We start from the raw sequence: 24,257 nt of genomic DNA on the forward strand, positions 1-24,257 counted from the left end.
ATAATTAAAAGTTGAGAGTTCTATTGACCACCGTGCTATCTTATCATTCTTGATTTTACTTTTGTGTTTAGAACTGAACATGTAGGCTACAGATTTCTAATCAGTGACAAGAGTAAATTTTCTGCCAGCTAGAAAGTGTCTCCAATAGCGAATATCTTCAATAATAGCCTGGGCTTCTTTTTCACTGGCAGAATGTTTAAGTTCAGGTCCGCGTAACGTGCAGGAGAAAAATGCCACAGGGTTCCTGCCAAGCCACAATCTGAGGCATCAGTTTCCACTTGGAATAGGACATCCTCCTCAATGGACGAGAGAGCAGCTTTGGCAATATCAGTTTTAATTCTCTCGAAAGCCTTCAAGGCCATTGGAGAGAGAGGAAAAGATTTAGTGTCAAACAGAGGGCGTGCCTTTGTGGTGTAGTCTCGAACCCATTTTCAGTAGTAGGAAAAGAAACCCGTACACCTTTTAAGGGCTTTTTCTGAGTTAGGGGTAGTAACTTCTTAAGGGGGGGCCATTCTTTCCGGGTCGGGGTGGATTTCACCCTTGCGGACAATGTAGCCCAGAATGGGTAGCTCTGTTGCGTTGAACACACATTTGCCCTCGTTAAATGCAAGGTTGAGTTCTTTAGCTGTTAAAAATTTCTTTAAGTTGTTGTCGTACTCAGCCTGCGTTTTCTCACAGATAGTGACGTTATCCAGATAGGGAAACGTACCCTGTAACTCATACGTCCTAACAATCTTATCCATTTCCCTCTGAAACACGGACACACCATTAGTGACCCCAAAAGGTACCCTCTTAAACTGGTATAACCCCCCCATTAGCCTTAAAAGCCGTAAAGGGCCGCTCCTTTTTCTTAATGGGGATTTGGTGATAAGCTGCTTTGAGGTCGATAGTGGAGTACACTTTGTATTGCGCTATCTGATTAATCACTTCATTGATGCATGGCAGGGGGTAGGCATCCAGGTTAGTGTAACGGTTGATTGTGTAACGGTTAATTGTCTGGCTGTAGTCAATAGCCAGTTGTCTCTTAATGTGATTTTTCACGACTACCACTTGGGCCTGCCACGGACTCTTACTAGGTTCAATTACTTCCTCTTTAAGCAGTCTCTGGGTCTCCGCTTTGATAAACTCACGATCCTCTTTGCTGTAAGAGTGGCTCTTAGTGGCAATCGGCTGACACTCAGGGGATAAATCACTGAAAAGGGAAGGAGCTTTGATCTTTAATGCGGACAGACTGCAGTAACTAGCACAGGGGATAGTAAGTGTGGATAGTGGCCCACTGAAATTTAACACTACACTGTTCATCTGAGATTGAATATCTAACCCCAGTACCACAGGGGCGCAGAGCTCCAGCATAATAAAGAGCCACACATCAGCCAGGCAATGTCACTGCAAATTTAAAGTAACTTTGCACTTGTCCCATACAGTTTTTGTAGGTTCACTACAAGCCATTGATATCTTTCGGTTCGCTGGATATTTCCGCAAATTTAAGGCTCTGGCAACTCTCTCGTGGATGTAGCTGTCAGTACTCCCCGAGTCTATTAGACAATCAAGAGTCTCACCATTCACCTCCCCCTTCATAGTTGACCGTTCCAGTCCGTAACATCCCCCAAGCTTTGGAGTTAATTGAGCTATCACAGGGGATCTCACCTCGCCGTCACTTGAAGTCAATTCAGCCTGCTCGTCTGAAGATTCCACCTTTTCACAGTTGTCTTCCATTCCTGCAGCTCCTGGATGCATTTTCTTGATGCTTCTCTTCTTCTTATCAGTGGGAGTACTTTTCGCCTTACACGCTTTAGCAAAGTGGCCAAGTTTCCTACAATAGCTGCAGGTAGCAAATCGAGTCGGGCACTTCTGTCTGGGGTGCCAGCTCTTATCACAGAAATAGCATTTTTCAGTTTACCCTTTTCTTTACTTCGGGGTTCCAGCATTCCTGGATGTTTCCTTTTCGGTTTCTAGCATTTCACTGGACCACATGGCACTTCTCAGTGTTTTGGCTAGAGTGACTGCCTGGTTGTAGGTTAAGGGCTCCGTCTCCAGCAGGGTCTGTCGGATGTAACTGGAGTCAATCCCGTTGACAAAAGCATCCAGCTTCAAGGCATTGTGGTGTTGTTGCACATTGACTGCCCTGACATCACATTCATTTGCCAGTGAGTCGAGGGCCAGTGCATAGGCAGCATCACTTTCCCTGGGTTTCTGGCGTCTAGTCGGCAACTGGTGTCAAGCAAGCACCACATTCCGTGGCCCTGCATAGTAAGCAGTCAGACGTTCCCGGGCTGTAGCCAGAGTGGTAGTTCCTTGTGTTACAGCAAAAGGGACCTCACCCAGCAGAGAGTTCAGGTGGCCTCACTGTATCGCCTCATCGACCACGTTGTTTCGAGCCATGTAGTAATCAAAACAAGCAATCCAGTAGTTGAAAATTTCTCTGGCCCTCTGGGTAGACTGGTTGATTATCAGCCACTCTGGCTTGAGGGCTGCATCCATTTCTGCTAATAAAATTGAAGTGCCAGTTGATGAAGTAGACAAAGACGATGTGGTCAAACAATAATCATGGCTTTTATTAGCAGAAACTCATTGTACAATAATGAAAGACAATAGGTGCATACACACTCCAAGGGGCACGTCCTTAACGGTAGAGATAATTCACAGCCCAATGTTAGTACAGCAAGACTCGCCAGAGGGGAGACAGGCAGCTTGGCAAACATTCACCACAAGCGTAAGCCATTAGAAAAGCATCCAGCCAAGACAGAGTACCTCACCAAGTTCCTAAAAATGCACAAAACCAAATGGCTTGAGATGTTGCACACATTTTCCTTTTTTTGGTGCTACAGGACTGTGATAGTACAGATCTATCACCAATGTACATAGTGTATATAGTTACTGTAACTAGACTGTGCTTACAGCGATTGGCTGAGAGCTAAGCCACACCTATTGCCTGGGCCTTAAAGAGTTGTGTCCCTAGCCAGGTCGGATCATTCCAGACTGGTTGGCCACCTGTGAAGAGCTCCTGTCTTTTGCTAATAAAAGCCTTGGTTTGGATCGACAAGTCTTTGATTCTTTCGACGAGCTCTACAATTTTATTAGCAAAAAGAATTTTTTTTGAAAGGGATGGAGCATTTAACTCGGCCTGAAAAACTTGATATCGACCCACAGTCAGCTACAGCCTTCAAAGCCTTTAACTTCTGGCTGCTGAACTTTGAAAACTTCCTGAGATTCATTGAGGTGGAGGAGGATAACCAGTGTCTAACAGCATTGCTGTCTATGGTGTCCTTGAGAGTCTACGAGAACATCCAGGATGAGACCACTTACACCGCAGCCATAAAGGTACTGAAAGAACTGACAGTTTTATCCAGCCAGATCTGGCCCTCCATTGGGGACTTGACATTATCCCCACTACTCAGAGGATCTCATTAGCGATGAGGTCGCACTCGACCGGGATAAAAGGGTATTGCATCGCCATGCTGGAAGTACAGGGCGTAACGGTCACCCACTTCAAATTATTCGTCCTTCCCCAATTGTGCGCCCCAGTGTTGCTGGGATTAGACTTTCAGTGTCAGTTCCGAATGGTGTCCCTACACTTTGGGGGACCCCCACGCCCCCCTCTCGGTCTGCCATCGCCCCACCCCCGAAGCACCCGAGCAACCCGCCCCCGTGCCCCGGGGCCAATCCTGCGGCCTTTCCACACTCCAGATTGCCCCGCCAGCACTCTTCGCAAACCTCACCCCTGGCTGGAAGCCTGTGGCCACCAAAAGTCGGCAATATAGTTACGAAAACAGGCAATTCATTAGGAGTGAGGTGCTTAGATTGCTGGATGAGAGCATCATCAAACCCAGTTCAAGCCCCTGGAGAGCCCAGGTGGTGGTTGTCAAGAACGGGGAAAAACTACTGATCGTGGTCGACTATAGCCAGACCATTAACCGCTTCACGCTCCTGGATGCGTACCCCCTGCCACGCATCACAGATGTGGTGAACCAGATTGCCCAATACCCCATATTCTCCACCACTGACCTACGTTCGGCCTACCACCAGCTTCCGATCCGCTGTGAGGACCGACCATTCACGGCCTTTGAAGCGAATGGGCGGCTATATCAATTTCTCAGGGTACCATTCGGGGTCACGAATGGTGTCGCGGTCTTCCAACGAGAAATGGACCGGATGGTAGACCAGAACGGGCTAACCGTTACCTTCCCGTATCTGGACAATATCACCATCTGCGCCCACGACACGCAGGACCACGACGCCAACCTAGACAAATTTCTTCCAACTGCCCATCGGCTGAACCTGACTTACAATTTGGACAAGTGTGTCTTCCGGACCACACGACTCGCTATTCTAGGTTGCGTGGTGGAGAACGGGATAGTCATGCCAGATCCTGACCGCATGCGTCCCCTAATGGACTTACCCCTCCCCCCCATACCCAGAAAGTGCTCAAACGCTGCCTGGGCCTTTTCTCGTATTACGCCCAATGGGTTCCACACTACGACGACAAGGCGCGTCCTCTTATCAAGACCACCTCCTTTCCTCTCTCGACCAAAGCCAGAGCGGCTTTCGATCTAATCAAATCCGACATCACTGTTGTGACGCTGCACGCGATCGATGAGTCTGTCCCGTTTCAAGTCGCGAGCTATGCATCCGACTTCGCCCTGGCAGCCACCTTGAACCAGGCCGGTCGGCCTGTAGCCTTCTTCTCCAGAACCCTCCAGGGTCCAGATCGAGAAGGAGCCCCAGGCCATAGTTGAAGCGGTGCATCGTTGGAGACATTACCTCGCTGGGAGGCGCTTTACACTGTTGACTGATCAACGCACGGTCTCCTTCATGTGCAGCAAGACCCAGCGTGGTAAGATAAAAAAAAACGACAAAATCGCCAGATGGAGAATCGAACTCTCCACCTTTAACTATGACATCCTGTACCGGCCTGGTAAACTCAACGACCTGCCTGACGCGCTCTCCAGGGGGACGTGCGCCAGGATACAGATGGACAGACTACAGAAACTTCATGAGGCGCTCTGTCATCCAGGGGTCACTAGGTTTGCCCACTTTGTGAAGGCGCGCAACCTACCCCACACAGTCGTGGAGATCCACTCCTGTTCGGTGTGCGCTGAATGCAAGCTCCACTTCTTCCGTCCGGATAACTCCCACATTATCAAAGCCACCCGCCCCTTCGAGCGTCTTAGCGTAGACTTTAAGGGGCCCCTACCGTCGACCAACCGTAATAACTACATCCTTACGGCCATCGACGAGTACTCCCGCTTCCCGTTCGCTGTGCCCTGCCCAGACACCACTGCCACCTCAGTGATACAGGCCTTTCACAGTATTTTCGCCATCTTTGGGTACCTCAATTCCATCCACAGTGATAGAGGGTCCTCATTCATGAGCGCAGAGCTGCAACAGTACCTTCTGGAGTGTGGTTTCGCTTCAAGCAGGACCACGAGCTATAACCCACGCGGTAACGGCCAGATCGAGAGGGAGAATGCCACCATATAGAGAGCGGTTACACTGGCTCTCCGGTCTAAAGGTCTCCCCACCTCTCACTGGCAGGAGGTTCTCACTAGTGCCTTACACTCCATCCGCTCCCTCCTATGTACCGCAACAAATGCCACCCCCCACGAAAGGATGTTCCTTTTCCCGAGGAAATCCGAATCAGGAACCACTGTACCGGCATGGCTCACCGTCCCTGGCCCCGTCCTTTTGCGACGCCAAGTCCGGCACTCAAAGAACGACCCCTTGGTCGACCGAGTGACTCTACTCCACGCGAACCCACATTACGCCTATGTTGAGTTCCCAGATGGGCGGGAGGACACTGTTTCGGTGCGGGACCTAGCTCAGGACACGGTAGACCCAGCAAACCCCCCAACCCAACCTTCCCCAACTCTTTATTCCCCAGGCCCCGTGCCGCAACAGAAGGACCAACAGCTCCCCAACAACCCGGGCCACCCTGCCGACAACACGACTGGGGAATTGAGCGAAGGAGCGGTCGCACCCGACAAGCTGGCGACACCACTCCAGCGACCCCAATCCCGGCACCACGGCGGTCTCGTCGGATGGTCAGACCCCCTGACCGCTACAGTCCTTAACCTACCCCTTCCTTTCATTCTCTCCCTCGTTTTTTTGTTTTTTTTTTCCAGGGTCAGTTCTCCAAGAAGGGGTGAATGTGATAGTACAGATCTATCACCAAAGTACATAGTGTATATAGTTACTGTATCTAGACTGTGCTTACAGCGATTGGCTGAGAGCTAAGCAACGTCTATTGCCTGGGCCTTAAAGGGTTGGGTCCCTAGCCAGGTCGGATCATTCCGGACTGGTCGGCCACCTGTGAAGAGTTCCTGTCTTTTGCTAATAAAAGTCTTGGTTTGGATCAACAAGTCTTTGATTCTTTCGACGAGCTCTACACAGTGTGAAGTGCCTACCTGCTCCAAAAGGACATTCATCATCCATCAAGAGCAGCAAGATGACCTGCTTTAACCACTATCAGCCAGAAACACGCACCCCTTATGATAAAATGCTCAGAGAAGTTGGGAACGATGCAAAGCAATTGCTGCCTCAGGAAAGATCTGGACTCACTTCAATTTACCTAATGGCACAACAGGTAAACAATAGATACCATCTCACTGGCCACTTGGACCACAAGAACACCCATGTTCATTGACTAAAGTTTTGACATTTAACACCATCATATTTTCAAAAATGATTATCAAACTCCTGGATCTAGGACTCTGTTTCTCACTTTACAACAGGATCCTCTACTTCCTCAATGGCAAACTCCAATCAGTGCAGATTAGCAGCATCACCTCCTTCTCATTGGCCCCATCAACACCGGGGCACTTCAAGGTTGCAGGCTTCATCGCCTGCTTCATTCCCTCAATACTCATGACTGCAAAACCAAGCTTCTTTTTAAAACAATGCCATCTGGCTTAAATTTCAAATACTACATTTAGGGGGGAAATGGAGGCAGGAAACTGCACAAATCATATACCAAATTGTCAAATGTTAATAATTATTAAGCATCATTCTTCTGCAATTGTTAATATTCCAGATAATATTCAAATATACATGCACATCTTAACAAAATAACATTCAGATTTATAGCCATTTCATCTCCCATCCGACAATGTAATCCATAAGCAAATACATTTTATATCAAATGAAATAAAATGCCATTTTACCCCTCTACACATCCTATCTTCATATCAATATATAGTTCACGACTTTCTATGGATGCTGTGTGACCTGCTGAGTTTCTCCAGCACTTTTGTGTATTGTTCCTATAGTTCACAACATTATATAGCATACATTGCATTTTGAACCAAACTACACAAACTATGAATGTTCCAAACTTAACCGGAAAAGAGTTAGGCAAAATTGAAAACATACCTCACTACGTTCCAGGAAAGCAAATAACCACTGAAGTTTCATCATTAATGACTGTGACTCATTCTCCTCGAGTAGGATTACAGCATGCCTGAAGCTAAAAAGTAGCACACAAACTTTGCTTAGATTAACAGCATGGGCAACAATGTTCTATGAACCAGACCTTAATAATTCTAATCTATTACTTAATGGAGATCACATTTGATAGCAAAAAAGAAAAACAGTTTCAGAAGCAAATACCATAAATCAATGACATTGCCATGAAATGTTTAAGTTAACAAACGATGACATTTGGCAAGCACAACACTACTTTTTTTTTAAATACACAACTTTGTTATATATAACAATGGAATTGAAACAACAAAGGATACCTGACAGCTGTGACAGGGACTAAATGATACAAAACCAAATCTAGTACAATAGGAGATATCAGAGCTTTACTCCTAGATGAGCTCCATGTCTACTATATCCAATTTGACCAGTAGAACAAGGAAGAAGCACTGTGTACCCCACATCCCGTAATGATCCTCGACTTTCAGTATCAGAGGATGATGCGAGGGCTGCATTCAGGTCATTGAATCCAAAAAAAGCGGCTGATCCAGACAGAGAATCCAGCCAAGTACTGAAAACCTGCATTGATCGACTGGCCAACATTTTCATAGATAGCTTCAAAAAAAAAATTAATCACACTCTGATAGGACATTGTATCCACCTGGTGTAAACAGAGCTCAATTGTACCAATGCCCAAGAATAACCGAACCTACTAATGGCCCTCACTCACACCCACAGTGAAGTGTTTTGTGAGGCTGGTGTTGAAGCATATCAGTTCCTGTCTGAGCAGAAATATGGATCTATTCCAATTTGTCTATCGCTGCAACATCTCATCTCACTGGGCCTACAAAAAATCCTGAATACCTGGATAGCAAAGATGCATATTTTATTTACTGCAGTTCAGCATTTAACACTATCATGCCCTCAAACTGATCAGCAAACTGCAAGACATGGGTCTTAATACCCAACTGTGTAATTGTATCCTGGATTTCCTCACCTCTAGACATCAATCAGTGCAAATTGGACAAAATAAAAACACCATCTCCTCCACAATCTCCATCAGTACTATAACTCCACAGGGCTGCATACTTGGTCCCCTGCTCTACACCTAATGACTTCATGGCTTGGTATGACAACACCATTTAGCAATTTCTCGATGATGTCACAGTAGTGGGCTGAGTGTAAAGGGGCGACGAGTCAAGACAAGAGGGATATTGAAAACTTGGTCAAAAGGTGTGCTGGCAACCTCTTTCTCAATGCCACCAAAACTTTAGGAAGGGAAAACAAGAGATTCTTGGGGAATCTAGTGATCACTGGGGGGGAAAAAAAAATAATCAGAGGTAGAGGGTGAGCAAATTTAAATTCCTAGGAGTCACTATGTCAGAGGACCTTTTCCAGAACCAACATATTAATGTCATCATGAAGAAAGCAGGTCAGCAGGAGTTACGTGATGCAGAGCTCCTGAGTTAGTTAGTGAAAAGAGTCAGAAAACAGCCAGAAAAATGACTGAAAAGTGGTAGAAATAATGGCTAGAAGCAGTTTAAAATGTATAATGGGGAAGAAAGAATAAAAGACAATTCGGAAAGAAACAATGACCCCAGCACAGCATGAAGATCAGGAGAAGCAGCCTCATGGCAAAGAAAATGGTGGGGCCCGTTCGAGGCATCCGCACAAAGATAAAAATGACTTACCTGCTCAGTCTGCCGAGTGAGAGGACAATGGGACCCGCTCGTCAGTGGGCCCAGGGAAGAATGTAGGCATCGCTGTGGGAGAGTAAATGCCTGCCTGTTTAATTGAGTCCCACGGCAGCAGGCAGGAATGGGTTAAGAGAGGCTACAAGAGGGAGAGCGTCGGAGAAGAGGCATCCCAAGTGGCCATGGAGTGGCCCTGCGAGCAGCGGAAGCAACAAGGTGGTGGCGGCAGTGGTGCGAGTGGCTGCAACAGTGAGGACAGCAGAGTTGGAGTAGCAACGGTGGCGACGGCAATGGGCCCCACAGGCAGCAGCAAGAGCGGGTGGAGAGGGGCAGTGCAGGAGAAACTATGGAGGAGGCAGGCAACCCCAACCCTGACCGTGCAATCTGAGGTAGGGGTGGAGGATCAAGCTGCGCCAAGAGAATTACCTTACCTGCATCCTGGAGGCAGCAGTGGCAGCGGTGACAAGGTCAGCAGCAACGAGGGCACATCAAGAGGCAGCTTCAGGAGCAACATGGAGGAAGAAGGGGAAAGAGGTCAACTGGAATGCCTATTGTCACAGACAGAAGAGAGGAAGGGAACGGGAAGGAGAAAAGGAGGTGTCTCGGAGCCCTCTATGAAAAATATCATGAAGGCAATGGAGGCAGCAGTCGAGGCCTTTGAAAAAAGGACTGAGGAATGTTTTAAAAGACTTAACAGAAGAAAAAGGGGAATTCAGGAGGGCCATGGAGGATATATCTGGAAAGGTGAACATGGTCAATAGGCTGGAGGACAATGTAGAAAGGTTAGAGAGGGATAGAGATGTGGGGGTAAAGACAGGCAAAAGATGTGGGATAAACTAGATATGTTAGGAAGCCTTAATAGGAGAAATAATATAAAAATTGTAGGACTTAGAGGGGAAAGACCCCATTGATTTTTTTTTTTAAAAAAAGGTGAATCCCTGAGATATTGGGAATGGAAAGGAACTTCAGGTGGAAGGGGCCCCATCGGTCCCCCTTCCCCAAACCAGAACCAAGACCGAGACCCTGTTCAGTCCTTATTAGACTTTAGGGATACCAGGAGAATAAATCATGCATGCAGCGGCAGTGGGCACGAAACAAAGAGGTGGCCCATTTGAAGTGGAGGGGGAGAAGGTTCTTTTATTCCCCGAATAGAAGTGTAGAATTGGTAAAAAAAACGGAGGGAATTCGATACGGCAAAAAAGTTTTTAAAAAAAGGTATTGGGTTTGCATTACTACATCCACTGACCCTAAAAGTCTTCCTGCCTGGGATGGGGGTGGGGGGAAGAGGCGACGAGGTTTGTTAAGAACCTAGTTGCAGCCCAAGAGGATTCCCAAGGAAGATAAAGAGATAGTGGGTCAATGATAAGAATGGATCCGGCTGTACATGATATATTTTTTAATTTAAAAAAATGGTTACACTGACTTATCACATAGGTTGTGTTTAAAAGGAGAGGAATGGGGGAGCTTTGAGGTGGTGGAGGAGGTGGGGAAGTTTGATGGGTGCCACAGGCATGCTCCAGATTGGAGGTGTTGGCACCTATATAGGGTATAGGTGCCCTGGGAAGGATAGGAATAGAGTGGGGGAAAGAAGGGAAGGAGAAGGGACCACATGGGTTTTTTTTTTTAAATGTATTCTTTGGAATTATTGGTTTTGGTTTTGTCAATTTGTTTAGGTTTCATTTTGCACACAAGTGTCAGGAGTTGATACAGGACAAAAGGGATGGAAGGTAAGTATTGGAAGGGAGGAGGAGAGGAAGATGGAGAGGCACTGGGGTTATGGATAAAATAATTAAGTTTATAAGTTTTAATGTAAATGGGCTAAATGGAAAGATTAAGAGAAAAAGAGTCTTGGCACATCTTGAGAAGCTGCAGGCAGATGCAGTGTTCCTGCAGGAAACCCATCTTAAGATCCAGGAACATTCCAAATAAAAAAGGGGATGGACAGGTCAGGTGTCAGCATCCTCCTTCAATTCCAGAGCCAAGCGAGTGGCAATCCTAATTGGAAAGAATGTTCCAGTAACAGTCCAGGAGGTGGTCGCTGACCCGGCAGATTTGTGATGATGCATTGTCAAATATACTCAAAATCCTGGACACTTATATATACACCTTGAATTTCAACAATAAAAAAATTATAAGATATATTCTTGAAAGTATTGGGGGGGGGGGTGAGAATATATTCATTGGAGGGGATTTCAATTTTTGTCTGGATCAGGTCATGGATAAGTCAGCGAAGTAGGTGACAAGAGCCAAGGCGGCCAAGTCCACTCTGGCCTTCATGAAAGATATGAATGTCAAGGACACTTGGAGAAGGCTGAATCTAAGAGAAAGGGATTACTCCTTTTACTCAAGATAACACAATTCCTACACTAGAATTGATATTTTTCTGGCATCAGCACAGTTGGAAAGTAGGATAATGGAGACAGAGCTGTCAGACCTTTCACTCCTGACTTTGACCATTTTAATGCCAGATAAGCCAGGTATGGCTTATAAATGGTGCCTAAATCATTGCTGTTGGGAAAACTGGAATTTTGTTGCTTTGTCAGAACTCAGATAGAACTGTACTGTAAGATGACCTGCCCCGCTACTGATAACAATTTTTTGATATGGGACAGGTTGAAGACTTATTAAGGGGTCAGATAATTGGATACATTAAAGGGATAAAAGGGGATACTCAAGGGAAAGTAATAATTTAGAACAGGACATAGCTCAATTGGAAAAGGATGATCAAAGGTAAGGTCTGAGGAAAATATAGGAATTTAGTCAATAAAAAGCTAAACACAATACATACAAAACAGAGAAGCTGATCACAAGATTGAGGCAAAAGTATTAGGAGTTGGGGTAAAGTCTTGTCCTGGGAGGTGAGGACAGAAGAGGTCTCGAGAACAATCAATACAATTCAAATGAGAGAAGGCAAGATTTCATACAAGCCAAAAGAAATAAATGATGCATTTAGTAAGTTCTATAATGAACTGTATAAATCTGAGTCAAGTGCAGGGAGGACCCTGACAAAATTGATGATTTATTGCTTTCATTGGAATGACCAAATTTGGATCAGGAAGATTGAGAGGAGTTAGACGCTCCCTTCTCTAGAGAGGAGATTGAATATACTCTGAGTACTTTGCAGGTGGGTAAATCGTCAGGAGAGGATGGTTTCCCCATCTAATTTTATAGAAAATTCAAAGACCTTTTTAATGCCCTTCCTTATGAAGGTGGTGGATCAGGCGGCAGAGACACATACCATCCTGGAGTGTTTTTCAACAGCAATCATTACAGTGATCCTGAAAAAAGACAGGGATCCATTGAAACCTTCCTGAATTATAGCAAAAACATTGACCAATAGGTTGGGAAAACATCTGCCAAAATTTAGCAAGCCTGGATCAGGCTAGTTTGTTCAAAGGAGGCAATCAGCAGATAATGTAGCTAGATTCATCAATATAATACACCTGGCACATTCAGGGGAAGATCTGGGAATAACCATATTCTTGGATGTGGAGCTTTCTGTTTAAGACATTGGAGAAATTTGGACTGGGTCAAAGATTGATCAATTGCGTAAGTATATTGTATTATAAACCCCAGGCTAAAATCATCACAAATGGGCAAATGTCTCCAATTTTTCTGCTGAGCAGATCTTGTAGGCAGGGCTGTCCACTGTCCCCAGCTCTGTTCATACTAGCTATTGAACCACTGGCAGAAGCCATTCAGCAGGATCCAAACATAAAGAGGATCAAGGTAGGCCTGGTGGAGTACAAAAATTAACCTGTTTGCTAAAGATGTGTGTGTATTTGATGGATCTTGGGGGGTGGTGGGGTCATTCACCAGACTGAGGACCATACTGGAGAATTATGGAAAGGTCTCCAGGTATAAGGCTAATCTGCATAAAAGTGAAATCATGCTTTGTCGAAAGGAGATTATAAACAGGAAAGTCTATTAACGTGGCCGCAGAAAGGCAAAAAATACCTATGGATAAGAATGGATATATATATGTATATATATATATATATATATATATATATATATATATATGTATATCTTTACTTATCTCCCTTTGCTCCAGAAGATTGAGGAGGACCTGGCCAGATAGAAAACTCTGCCCATAACGTTGATAGGCAAAGTTAACTGTGTAAAAATGAAGGTGATGCCAAGACTACAATATCTTTTTCAAACACTGCCCATTTTGCTGCCCCAGTACTTCTTTGAAATGCTTAACAGATGTGTCAGAGACTGTTTCTAGAATAGTAAGGTGTCTAGAGTCTCCATGGAAAAGATGACATGGAAATATAAATTGGGGGGCTTAAAACTGCCAGATTTTTAAAAAAAATACTACTTGGTGTCCCAGACAAGGTTTGTTGCCTTTTTTTTGAAGGGGGGGGGGTCTCCCTCCTTGGCACAAATTGAGTTATATGCAGTAGGAGAAAAGATAGGAGAATTAAATACAAATGGTTTGCCAAATTAGTGGGTTTTTTTTAAACAGATAACCCCATAATAAAAGGTGTGCCAGACATGGCAAAGAATAAATCAATGTATTGGATTGAAGGTGGGATTATCTCCTCACCCTTGACTCAGGATAATTTAATACCATGACTCTGGGCAATAAAATCCTGGACACCTGGTGCCAGAAGGGGATCAGGTGTATAGAGGATTGTTGCAATTAAGGGGAGCTCATGTCATTCAAGCAATTGAGGACAATGCGAGTTATCAAACAGAAAATTCTTTTGCTTTCTGCAATTAAGATCTTTCCTAAGGGACAGACTGGGACCAACAATGACTCTGCCTGACTGTAGTGACATGGAGACTCTAATTTGAAAGGGGTTTGTGTGTAAATTTATGTATTCCATAACCCATAGTGAAAGCCCAAAGCTGGGCTTATATCGATCAAGGGAAAGATGGGAGTTGGACTTTGCCAAAACAATTGATGGTGGGAAGAATTGTGTTTGAATAGGCTGACAGGAATTGTTAATGCCAGACACATGCTAGTCTAATATAATTTCTTGCATCAGCTATACCTCACACTGATAAAATTACACAAGTCAAAGACAGAAATTTCAGAAATGTGCTTTAGGTGTAGTGTGGAGGCAGGAATCTTTGTCCACTCCACCTGGCTGTGAACAAGGCTAAGATCCTTCTGGGAGGACCTGGGGAACAGTCCGAAAAAAATTACAAAGGTGGATTTTCCACAGGTGGAATTGTACCTTCTAGGGGACATTGGACAAGTACAGTTTAGACTGTCCAAACACCAAATTCAGTTTGTGAAGGTCGCCTTGTCAGTAGCCAGGAAGTGTTTAGCGGTTATGTAGAAGTCCGACTTCCAGCTAAATATTACACAATGGAATATGGCAATACAGAGTTGCATTCAACTGGAGAAAAATCACCTACAATTTATGGAAGAGATATGGCACATTCGTCGAAGTGTGGCAACTATACCTGGGGCACAGATATAATTCACACACCCACCCACCCCCCCAAAAAAAAAGAAACAATCTGGCAGGTCAAGGATTAAGAGTATAAAATGGGGAATGTGGCACAGATGACCTGTGCTTTTGCCCCTACTTGTTTTTATTTAATATCCGAGTTCCTCTTGCTTTGAAGAGGATCGTTCCCTTTGTTGGTATTTCGGTGGTTTTTGTATGTTTATGTTTTTATAATTTAAGGGTTAGGGAGGGGTGGGTTTAAGGAGTGGGAAATAAGGACTCTGTAAATCATATCACGTGGAAAAAGAATGTAAAATTCTGTTTATTGAATTTGCAGAAGTCTTTGAAAAATTAAGAATATTCGAAAAAAAAAGAAAGCACGTCAGCGCCTCTACTTCCTCAGGAGTTTGCGGAGGTTCAGTCTAACATTGGAAAGAGCACACTACACAGGATTCATAACTCCAGGTTCAGGAACAGTTGCTATTCCCTCCACCATCACCAAGAAACCGAGAAGTCTGGAGGTGCCATGAACGCAGCCAAGAAACCCAAAATCTGCCTCAGATGAAACCCTCCTTTGGTCGCTGTGAGATCAGCTAAATTCCTCCAGCATTTCTGCATTTTATCTGTAATGTTCTATGGTTCTACGACTCATTATTAAACTCTGGTTAACCATGAATCACTTTCTTGGTGTTCATACTTCATTGAAAAATAATTTCATGAGAATTGAGGATTTTAATTAACTACTCGTCACAAATTATTCAGTAGCAAGTCTTTGACTGATCCCTGCACCTTTGAATGGAATACAAATGTTCATAATATTTGTTTCCTGGGAGAAAGGGGTCAGTTAATATAAATGTTCCTTATTAAACTGCCTCTAATTTATTGACTTCATGCATTAAAAAACTACCACAAGTGCCTTTTGGTACTCTCTCATTTTTGAGGAAGTCAAATTGTTAGTTGAAATGAAGATTAACATCCCCATATCATATTATTTGTTACCTTTGCGATCAACATGGTGCCTCTGGCAAAAAGAAACTTAACTAACCACAATGCTAAATTGGCAGATGGATTTGCTCATTACTATTGCCTCACATTTGCTTGCTTTCTCCTTTGTAAGAAGTCTTCACTTTAAGCAGCCCTTTCATTTAGCTCCTTAAAAATCCATGCTCTTATTTACCCAAATCAGTCTTTTCCTCCATCTTCCAATGTATTGGAATCTTCTCCTCAGTAATTTAACTTCACTCTGAACTCACTTTGGCATTTCCTCCAATTCAACTTCTCCCCCAACTATCTCAATCCACCCAAATGTTTTCTTTAATTTCTCTTGTCACATTCCCATCCTCCCAGAGGCCTTTCTCTCACATTATAACCTGTCACATACTCACCTCCTATTTTTTTTAAAATCACACGCTTCAAAAATAGCTGACTACCCTTTATAATCTCCACCGTTGCTCGCACTGTACATTATGCACTTTCACAAGTATTAGCCCACCCATTCCTGCTTATTACACTTTCTTCTCCAAAATTCAGTTTCTACCAACCCTATATCTCCCAATTTGAAACTTAAAAGGGTGTTAATCATTAAAACCATCACATTATATGTACAATTTCCTTCTATACTCGTGTAAATCAGATTTCATATTTCAGATTTATTTAAGAGTACATACATGACATCACATACAACTCTAAGATTCATTTTTCCTGCAGGAGCGGCAGAATTACCACTAATTGGTAGTGCAAATATTAACTGCACACAGCGCGAACATGTAAACAGTCAAGAGAACTGTAAACAGATGACAAACGCAAACTGTGCAATACAGGGAGAGCAAAAATCAATAAAGTGCACAAGCAGGAGTCCTTAAATTAGTCCCTAGTTGAGTTTGTTGCTGAGGAGTCTGATGGTGGATGGGTAGCATTTGCTCCTGAACCTGGTGAAGCGAGTTTTATGGCACCTATACCTCTTTCCTAATGGCAGTAGCAAGAACAGAGTGTGTGCTGGGTGGTGAGGGTATTTGATAATTGCTGCTGCTCTCTGATAACAGCCTTCCCTGTAGATATACTCAGTAGTCAAGTGGGTTTTGCCTGTAATGTTCTAGGCTGTGTCCACTACCTTTTGGAGGGCTTTACACTCAGGGGTGGTGTTCCCATACCAGACTATAATGTAGCCGGTCAGCACATTTTCCACCACCCATCTGTGGAAATTTTCCAGGGTTTTCGATGTCATACCAAACCAAACCTCCACATACTCCTGAGGAAGTAGAGAAGCTGTCTTGCTTTCTTCATGATGCCATTAGTGCGTTGGGTCCAGGAAAGATCTTCAGAGATAGTGACTCCCAAGAACCTAAATATGCTCACCCTCTCAGATCAAGAAGTTATTCCCACTTTTCAAAAAAGTCATTAAATGGGATTTAATGACAATTCTAAAAATAGAATTTACTGCTCATTTAAAAAAAATATTAACTTGCATGAATATTCAAAATAGACTTGCAGACTTCTACATATTACCTCAAAATTCCTTTCATTTAGGATGCTAAAAAATGTTATTCAAAAATCTTTGATAACCTTTACTTTGCTCACAATCAGGTTTATTTTGCAAATAAATATCAAACCATTTCAGATGAATCTCTCCATTTTTTTCTTTTGAAAAATGATGTGGCTAAAGTCTTTAAATAAGAGAATAAAAAGGTAATGTCTACCACACATCAAAAGTACACAAAGTAGGTCGATCCAACTTGGACACAAGGAATTTCAGATCCCAATGATATCAAGCACATTTACCACTGGTTTGCAGAAAGTTTCTAGTTCTTTTCAGAACCATTTGATTGACTTTCTGGCTAAAATGCAAAACAAACTAGATCTGCCTCACTAAAAATAAATTCTGCTGAGGAAATGTGAACAGTCATTAAATGCAATGAACTGCAAGGGAACAACAAGAGAAACTTGAGAAGTCCAGAGAATTGGCTTTTTAAAAACCGATCTAGCCTAAACTGCCAAAGTTTTCTTCACAAACAAAATTAATGGTCAATAGAAGCAACATTTACCAATCTGTACATAGATACGTACTCAGTAGCCATAAAAAGGGCCTGAATGACACTATTCATGTAGCAAGTATTGCCAAGGTTAGCCAGTCCAGCTTTTCCTGTATCCGATTTTGTAGTTGGTCTTGGATACAAAGGTTCCAATGTATTCTTTTGTGACGTCCAGGCATTTTGATTGAGCAGCTGCTTTATTTTTTCCTCATTTGGAATTGGAAAATCCTGGAATAAAGGCATAAGTTCTGTCCAATATCATCAAAAAAAGGATATTATTTAAATGTTTGTTTTGCACAGAATGTTACACCATCATTAGTACCTAACCAGTAGGAAACAATGTCAACCTTTCACACCAGTATTAAAATAACAATGTTTCATCAGGTAATTCATTTAAACAAATGGATGCAAAGTTGATGACAGAGGTAACTAGCTCCAGGGCATAATCATTCAGGCTTGAAAAGGAGAAACATTTCTTCACCCAGAGAATAGAAAATCTTTTAAATTCTCTGCCCAAATTATCTGTGGAGACTCAGTTGTCGAGTATACTCAAGTGGTTAAAAGGGAAAGCAAGGAACATGGAGTTAGTGCAGGAAAATCTGACTGATCTCATATCTTAAGTCTAATCTCACTGGTATGGCAGGCATAAAGGACTAGATGTATAATTAGACTTCTGTCACTCTCACCTTTACCTCACCAGAAAATTCTACTGAAATAAGAGCACATGGTATGTGGAGTCTCTGTCAGTGAGCAGCATGGTTAGTGTAGCGGTCAACACAACCCTATTACAGCGCCAGCAACCCAGGGGATTTGTACATTTTCCCCATATGCGCATGGGTTTCCTCCAGATGCTCCAGTTTTCTCCCACCCTTCAAAAAACATACAAGGTTGTGATTAGTGTGGGCGGGGGGGGGGGGGGGGGGTCATTAGGGTCATGGGCTGGTGGGCCGAAGGGCTTGTTATCGTGCTGCATGTTTAAATTTAAACATGCTCAATATTTCATTTCAGCATTTTTGGACAGAAGCTGACAATACACATATAGATTAAATAATTAATTTAGTGAAAGGCAGGAGCTCAACAAAAACTAAAAATACAGAGGACTGCCAAGAAAAAAAACAATACATTTTAAATTAAGATTAAAAAAGGACAAAGACAATTGGAAAAGAAAATATTACCTGCATCATTTTTATTTCAGATAACCAATTATAAATAATTTCAAGTAGCTGAAATGATATGCCCAGTAAACTGTATACAGACTTGCCTCAAGCCTAGTGCTAGATACCTCAAAATGCACACAATTTAATTATCGTATTATTCCCTTCCAACTGTTATGTGATATTTAAGACCAGTCAATTTTTACCCTTTAGAAAGGTGTCTTTCAACAAAAAAGTTGAAGTCAAGTGATATACAAATCTCATCAACCCAAAATATTAATTCTCTGCACAGATTGTTCCCGTATCAAGTTTTCTAACATTTCCTGCTGTCTCCCTTTAGGAAATAATAATTTTTCCCACTTTCTCTGAAGGAGGAATCTAAAGCAAAGTACTGCAAAACGTTCGTCACCCACTATCTTAGATTGTAGCTGCAACTTTTCAAAACCAATTAGTAATATGAACTCCTGCTAGCACTGTGGACACAAAATGAAGTTATTCTAATCACTTACCACCAGTGCCTCGATGAGAGGTTCATAAAGGTCAGGAAAGCCTGAAAACCGGAAGATCATGCAGTGTATCAACTCAGACAGTTGTTGCCGACAGGTTATACTAGAGTTGGACTCTTCTTTAGAGAGTGATGTCATTAACTTGGAAAGGTAAGGAACAAGCTGTAAAGTATTAGTGATATGTTACCACAAACAAAACTTTAATCTTTTGAAAATCCAGTATTTCAGCTGTACATTTGTAATTACTTCAGCATTCAAATAAGAAGCAACTTTGTGCACAATACAGACTACTTGTGCCATAAATATACCTTTTCTGCAACTAAAGCTTGCACATTTCTAGTCAATTAATAAGTTGTGTTCATGAGTGAAAATAATGATTGTTTTAAATTTATGAAAACAACAGCCAAAAATTCAAAGAAACCAAATCTGCTTCCCAAAATTTCCATCAACTAAAAGTTGTGATTTCAAAATACTGTCGATAAGTTTCATTTCCATACCCTATGGTGTCCATGTCTACATTCATGAGAGCAAGACTCCAAGTTTACAAAATCCTTCAAGATGATAAAATTATCAAATGCTCTATATTGTCCATTTAATAACAGCCAATGTGTGACCTATTAAAGATGAAAATGGGGAAATTCTTGCACCAGGATTCACAGCAAAGAACTTAAATCAGAAAACATTCTCTAAAAGTACATAATACCAATCTATGCAAAAAAACTCCAAGGGTACAAGGAGTTTCTCCCAATGAAAAGCCCTTTAAAAACTACTGAGTGGAGAATAATTTTGTCTAATGCAAATTAAATGGACCAGGAGCTTGCTAACATTTTTCAGACAAATGCCATCAAAAACCTAGAAGGTCCCAAAATTGCTGTAGCAAGCACTACAACATTTGCAGAGAAAAATGGGCCTGTTCAACCTGCAAACATCAAGTCTGTTTAAATGTAGAGGAAAGAAATGAAAGAGAACTGAAATAAACACAAGGTTTTTTTAAAAATAAACAAATTGTCGAGCATCTTATTCATTTAGAGTTCAAAAACTCTTGCTTCTGAATGCCAGGGGCATTCAATCTGTCAATTGGTTTATGGGCAAGGTATGATACAGTCCATAAATGATCACATTAAGTCATACAAGCCCTCAAGACTAAGCAGGGCTATGCAGTTTTGAATTAGGCATCAGAATATTGCGTCAAGAAAATAACAAGTTTAAACTTGCCACATCCACAAAAAGTCATTTTGTGCTGCAGTAAATTATCATCTCCAAAGTACAAGAGTCAAAGATGGCCATTTACAATTTGTGCATAAAGAATCCCAGTTACTTTGTGCCATCTCCATTAGTTGGAGGGATTATCTAGGGATAATTAATGGGAGAGGAATATCATCACCAACCACATCAGAATTAAGTTTTTTTAAATCATAAACACGTGTCATGAAATGCGTTGTTTTGTTGCAGCGGTATTGATCAGATGCAAAAATTGCTACAAATTACCCTTCTTTAAATACACCAATTAAAAATAAATAATTAGTGCTAAAAAAGAGGAAAAAAGTTAGTGTCTACAGGTTCATTGTCCATTCAGAAATTTAATGGTAGAGGGGAGGAAGTTCTTTTTGTAATGTTGAGTGTTAGTCTTCAGGTTCTTGTACCTCCTTCCTGATGGTAACAGTGAGAAAAGGGCACAACCTGAGTGGTGAGGGTCCTTGATGATAGAGCCTGCTTTCTTGAGACACTACCTCTTAAAAGATGTCCTTAATTAAGTGAAGACATGTCCATAATGGCGCTGACTGAGGTTATAACTCTCTGTAGCCTTTTCCTGTCCTTTTTATTGACAACTCCACATCAGAAATTTGCAAGATTCTTTGATGACATATCTAACCTCATCATGAAATTTTGTCACTGGCAAGCCTTTATGATTTCCATTAACATTATGGCCCAGTATAGATCTTCAAGATGTTGAAACCCAGAAATGTGAAGTTCTCTACCCTCTCCACTGCTGACCCCTCGATAAGGACTAATGTGTATTCTCCTGGTTTCCCCTTCCTGAAGTCCACAGTCAGTTCCTTAATTTTGTCTACACTAAGTAGACGGTTGTAGTTGTGACATTACTCAACTAGGAGATCCATCTCACTCCTGAAGTAAAACACAATAGTCTGCAGACACCGTGGTTGAAGTAAAGACACAATGCTGAAGAAACTCAGCAGGTCAAACAGTGTCTCGCTCCTGTGCACATCCTCATTGCTGACTGTGACACTGTCTAACAACTGTAGTGTCATCAGCAAATTTGTAGAAGGAATTTGAATTGTGCCTAGCCAGTCATGGATGCAGAGAGAGTAGAATAGTGGGCTAAGCATGCATCCTTGAGGTGCGCCTGTGTTGATTGTCAGTGAGGAGGTGTTACTGATCGCACTGTGATCTTCCAATGAGGAAGTCAAGGATCCAGTTGCAGAGAAGAGGCCCAAGTTTTGAAGCTTGCCAACTAGGACTGAAGGGATGATGATGTTGAAAGCTGAGCTGTAATCGATGAAAAGCAGTCTGACAAGGAATGACATTACTGCTAAGATGCAAATGCTCTCCCACAAGTCAATGCACCATATTCTCTACTTGAAGCGGGACAACCAAGCCTGTGGGATTGTTGGCACACTGGCAACTTGCATCTTTAGAAGAATGACTAATACAAGTTCCACTTTCACCAAAATTTCAAGTTAGTTAACTAACTGCAAAAGCATCATGTCTGAAAGATAAAATGAAACGAGCAAAAATCTTATAAATGGGCATTTCTAATTCCACATGGACTAGGTTATTTATTTACATTTTCTGTGCACAATTTAAATTGGCCTTGCAACAGAAAATATTGCAGTGGAAAATAATGTTGATGTCTTCCCAGTTGTTCAACCACTCCTTGAAGTTGACAAATTTGTCCCACAAACCAATATTTTAAAGATAAGTAGATCCAAGCAGTCAATAAACAGACTGGTAATAATTTAAGTATATTTTAAAGAATTTCAGACACATGATCGGGCAGTTTCTACTTTAGGTCCAAAGTTACTCATTCTTAAAAAGCTTCATTTGCTTTTCTCATTCTCAAGTAATTTGATAATTCACTCATGTTATTGACTGAATTCTATTAAAAATAATCATAAACAGTCATCAAGACAACAAAATAAATTGAAAGTTCATTCAGAGAAAATAGCCCATTTTTATCACTCAAATTCTGAAGATATTATGACAATCCACTAGACAACACTCTTTACGGAATGCCGTGTAGTTAGTTTCCACCCACTTTGTCCCAATGTCCATAAATTCTGCCTCTTGGCAGAGATTTTAAAATGATCAAAACCAAACCCGTTCTTTAAAAAAATAAATAAATAGAAAGAATTTATATATATATATATTAAAATACATATATAGACCATCTAATGAGCTAGCAAAAGCAGTATTGATTTTGAATCAAGTTTTTCCAGCAGTTTTGCTTCCAATTTCACGATTGCTTCTATTGCCCATTGATCCAAAAAAATCTCAAAAGTTTGTAATTAACCAGAAAACCTGCTATTCTATAATTTCCTGTCAGATCAAGTTCAATAACATACCATATGAAAAGCTTCTGGTGAATGCTGGAAACTTAACAGCATATATTTCAGCACAGCAAATGCTCCATCTCTAACAATAGGGTAAAAAAGCCTTGAGAACACCTGGAAGACAAAAGCATCCATAAAAATATGAATTTGGTTTTTGTAATGAAGAAAAAAAAAATCAGTCTGAAAATTAAAATATAATCATAAATGTAATATAGTAAAACAAAAAAACAAACTCCATGAAAGTAGTTTTATCAATCGCAATATTACACCTTAAAATTGACTGATTTTTCAATTTATTTTTAGCCCATTTTCTTTCTTATTCCTCTGAGCAAGCCATTTACCAACATACAAGACATGGATCCAGACTTGCTTATTTTTTTTAAAGGCAGAAATAATTACTTGAGAGTTAGGAGTTTGGGTTCAGCAGACCAACCCACCAGTTTAAAATCTCCAGACACAGCAGCCCCAGAGTTTGTGACACTCACTGTGATGACACCACAAAGCTTCTAAATTTCCATGCATAAGTAGTATTGCAGAAATCCTAAAGTTCATGTTATTGACTGAATTCTATTAATCATGCCATTTGTAGGATTCTCAATTTTTTTTTTTTTTTTAAATGCTGGTGTAAAATACTAATTTGATAGAATGTGTTTGAATTTCTTTAAAAAAATGTTGTATAGGGATTTTAGAGTTCATTTAGATAGTCAAAATATTTCCATTTTTACTTTTGTATTTTCTAAAGTCAGGCATACACTGTACACATAATTATGTCTAAATTTGTTCTTGTTTCTGTTTACTGCCCAATAATTTTTTTTGTGATAAATTGCTGGCCAATTTGTATGATCTTATAATTGTTGCACACCAGAATTCAGTTAAGTTTGGAAAAAAGTTTATTGGAGCTTAGTATCACTGCTAAGAATTGCCTTCTCAAAGGCATTTAGGGGTTGATAAATGCTGTGGCTAGTCATCTCCTTAAATTATAGATGTCTATTACACTCTGCAGTGAACTGGGATTCACTGGTAGTGTGGTGTGCTGATGGCTAGCTGCACCTCCACCTGTTCACATATAACCTTGGTTTCCTGCCTAAACCCAGAACCCTCCCAAAGACTACTGTGAAACCCTACCCATAGTACAAAAGTATTTGTTCTCCCTCCAGTCATTCCCTAAATGATGGAAGCACTACTCAAGCCAGGTACGCTGCTGATAGACCCTCTGTCCCCCGACGTGGCTGAGGAGTTCACAAACTGGCTAGACTGCTTTCAGGCCTACATGAACGCGACCAGAGACGCCTTCCATGCTGATGAACTCAGGAGGTCCGGACTCATTTCGAGGGTAGGAACGAAAGGGTATGCAGTCATCAAGGTCTGCAGTACATGATACTGCCATCGAGGCGTTGAAGGAACAGTACCTAAAAATCGCAAAACAAGGTCCTAGCGAGGCACCAACTCGCTCTATGTCGCCAAAAGCCAGGAGAGAC

General features: G+C 41.9%; 1 protein-coding gene across 7 annotated transcripts in view; it reads right to left on the bottom strand.

The window, feature by feature from the left end:
- LOC138739266 (ubiquitin carboxyl-terminal hydrolase 35-like) overlaps positions 1-24,257 on the bottom strand; it is a 151,259-nt gene that overhangs the window by 71,431 nt on the left and 55,571 nt on the right. For all 7 annotated transcript variants that reach the window (XM_069890988.1, XM_069890986.1, XM_069890989.1 and 4 more), the window contains 4 exons: positions 22,792-22,893; positions 19,211-19,369; positions 17,582-17,775; positions 7,369-7,462 (listed from right to left, as the gene is read on the bottom strand). In XM_069890988.1, the coding sequence (XP_069747089.1) occupies positions 7,369-7,462; positions 17,582-17,775; positions 19,211-19,369; positions 22,792-22,893 (549 nt within the window). The remainder of the gene's footprint in view (positions 1-7,368; positions 7,463-17,581; positions 17,776-19,210; positions 19,370-22,791; positions 22,894-24,257) is intronic.

This window comes from Narcine bancroftii, chromosome 7, assembly GCF_036971445.1.
Source record: "Narcine bancroftii isolate sNarBan1 chromosome 7, sNarBan1.hap1, whole genome shotgun sequence".
Classification (NCBI taxonomy): domain Eukaryota; kingdom Metazoa; phylum Chordata; class Chondrichthyes; order Torpediniformes; family Narcinidae; genus Narcine; species Narcine bancroftii.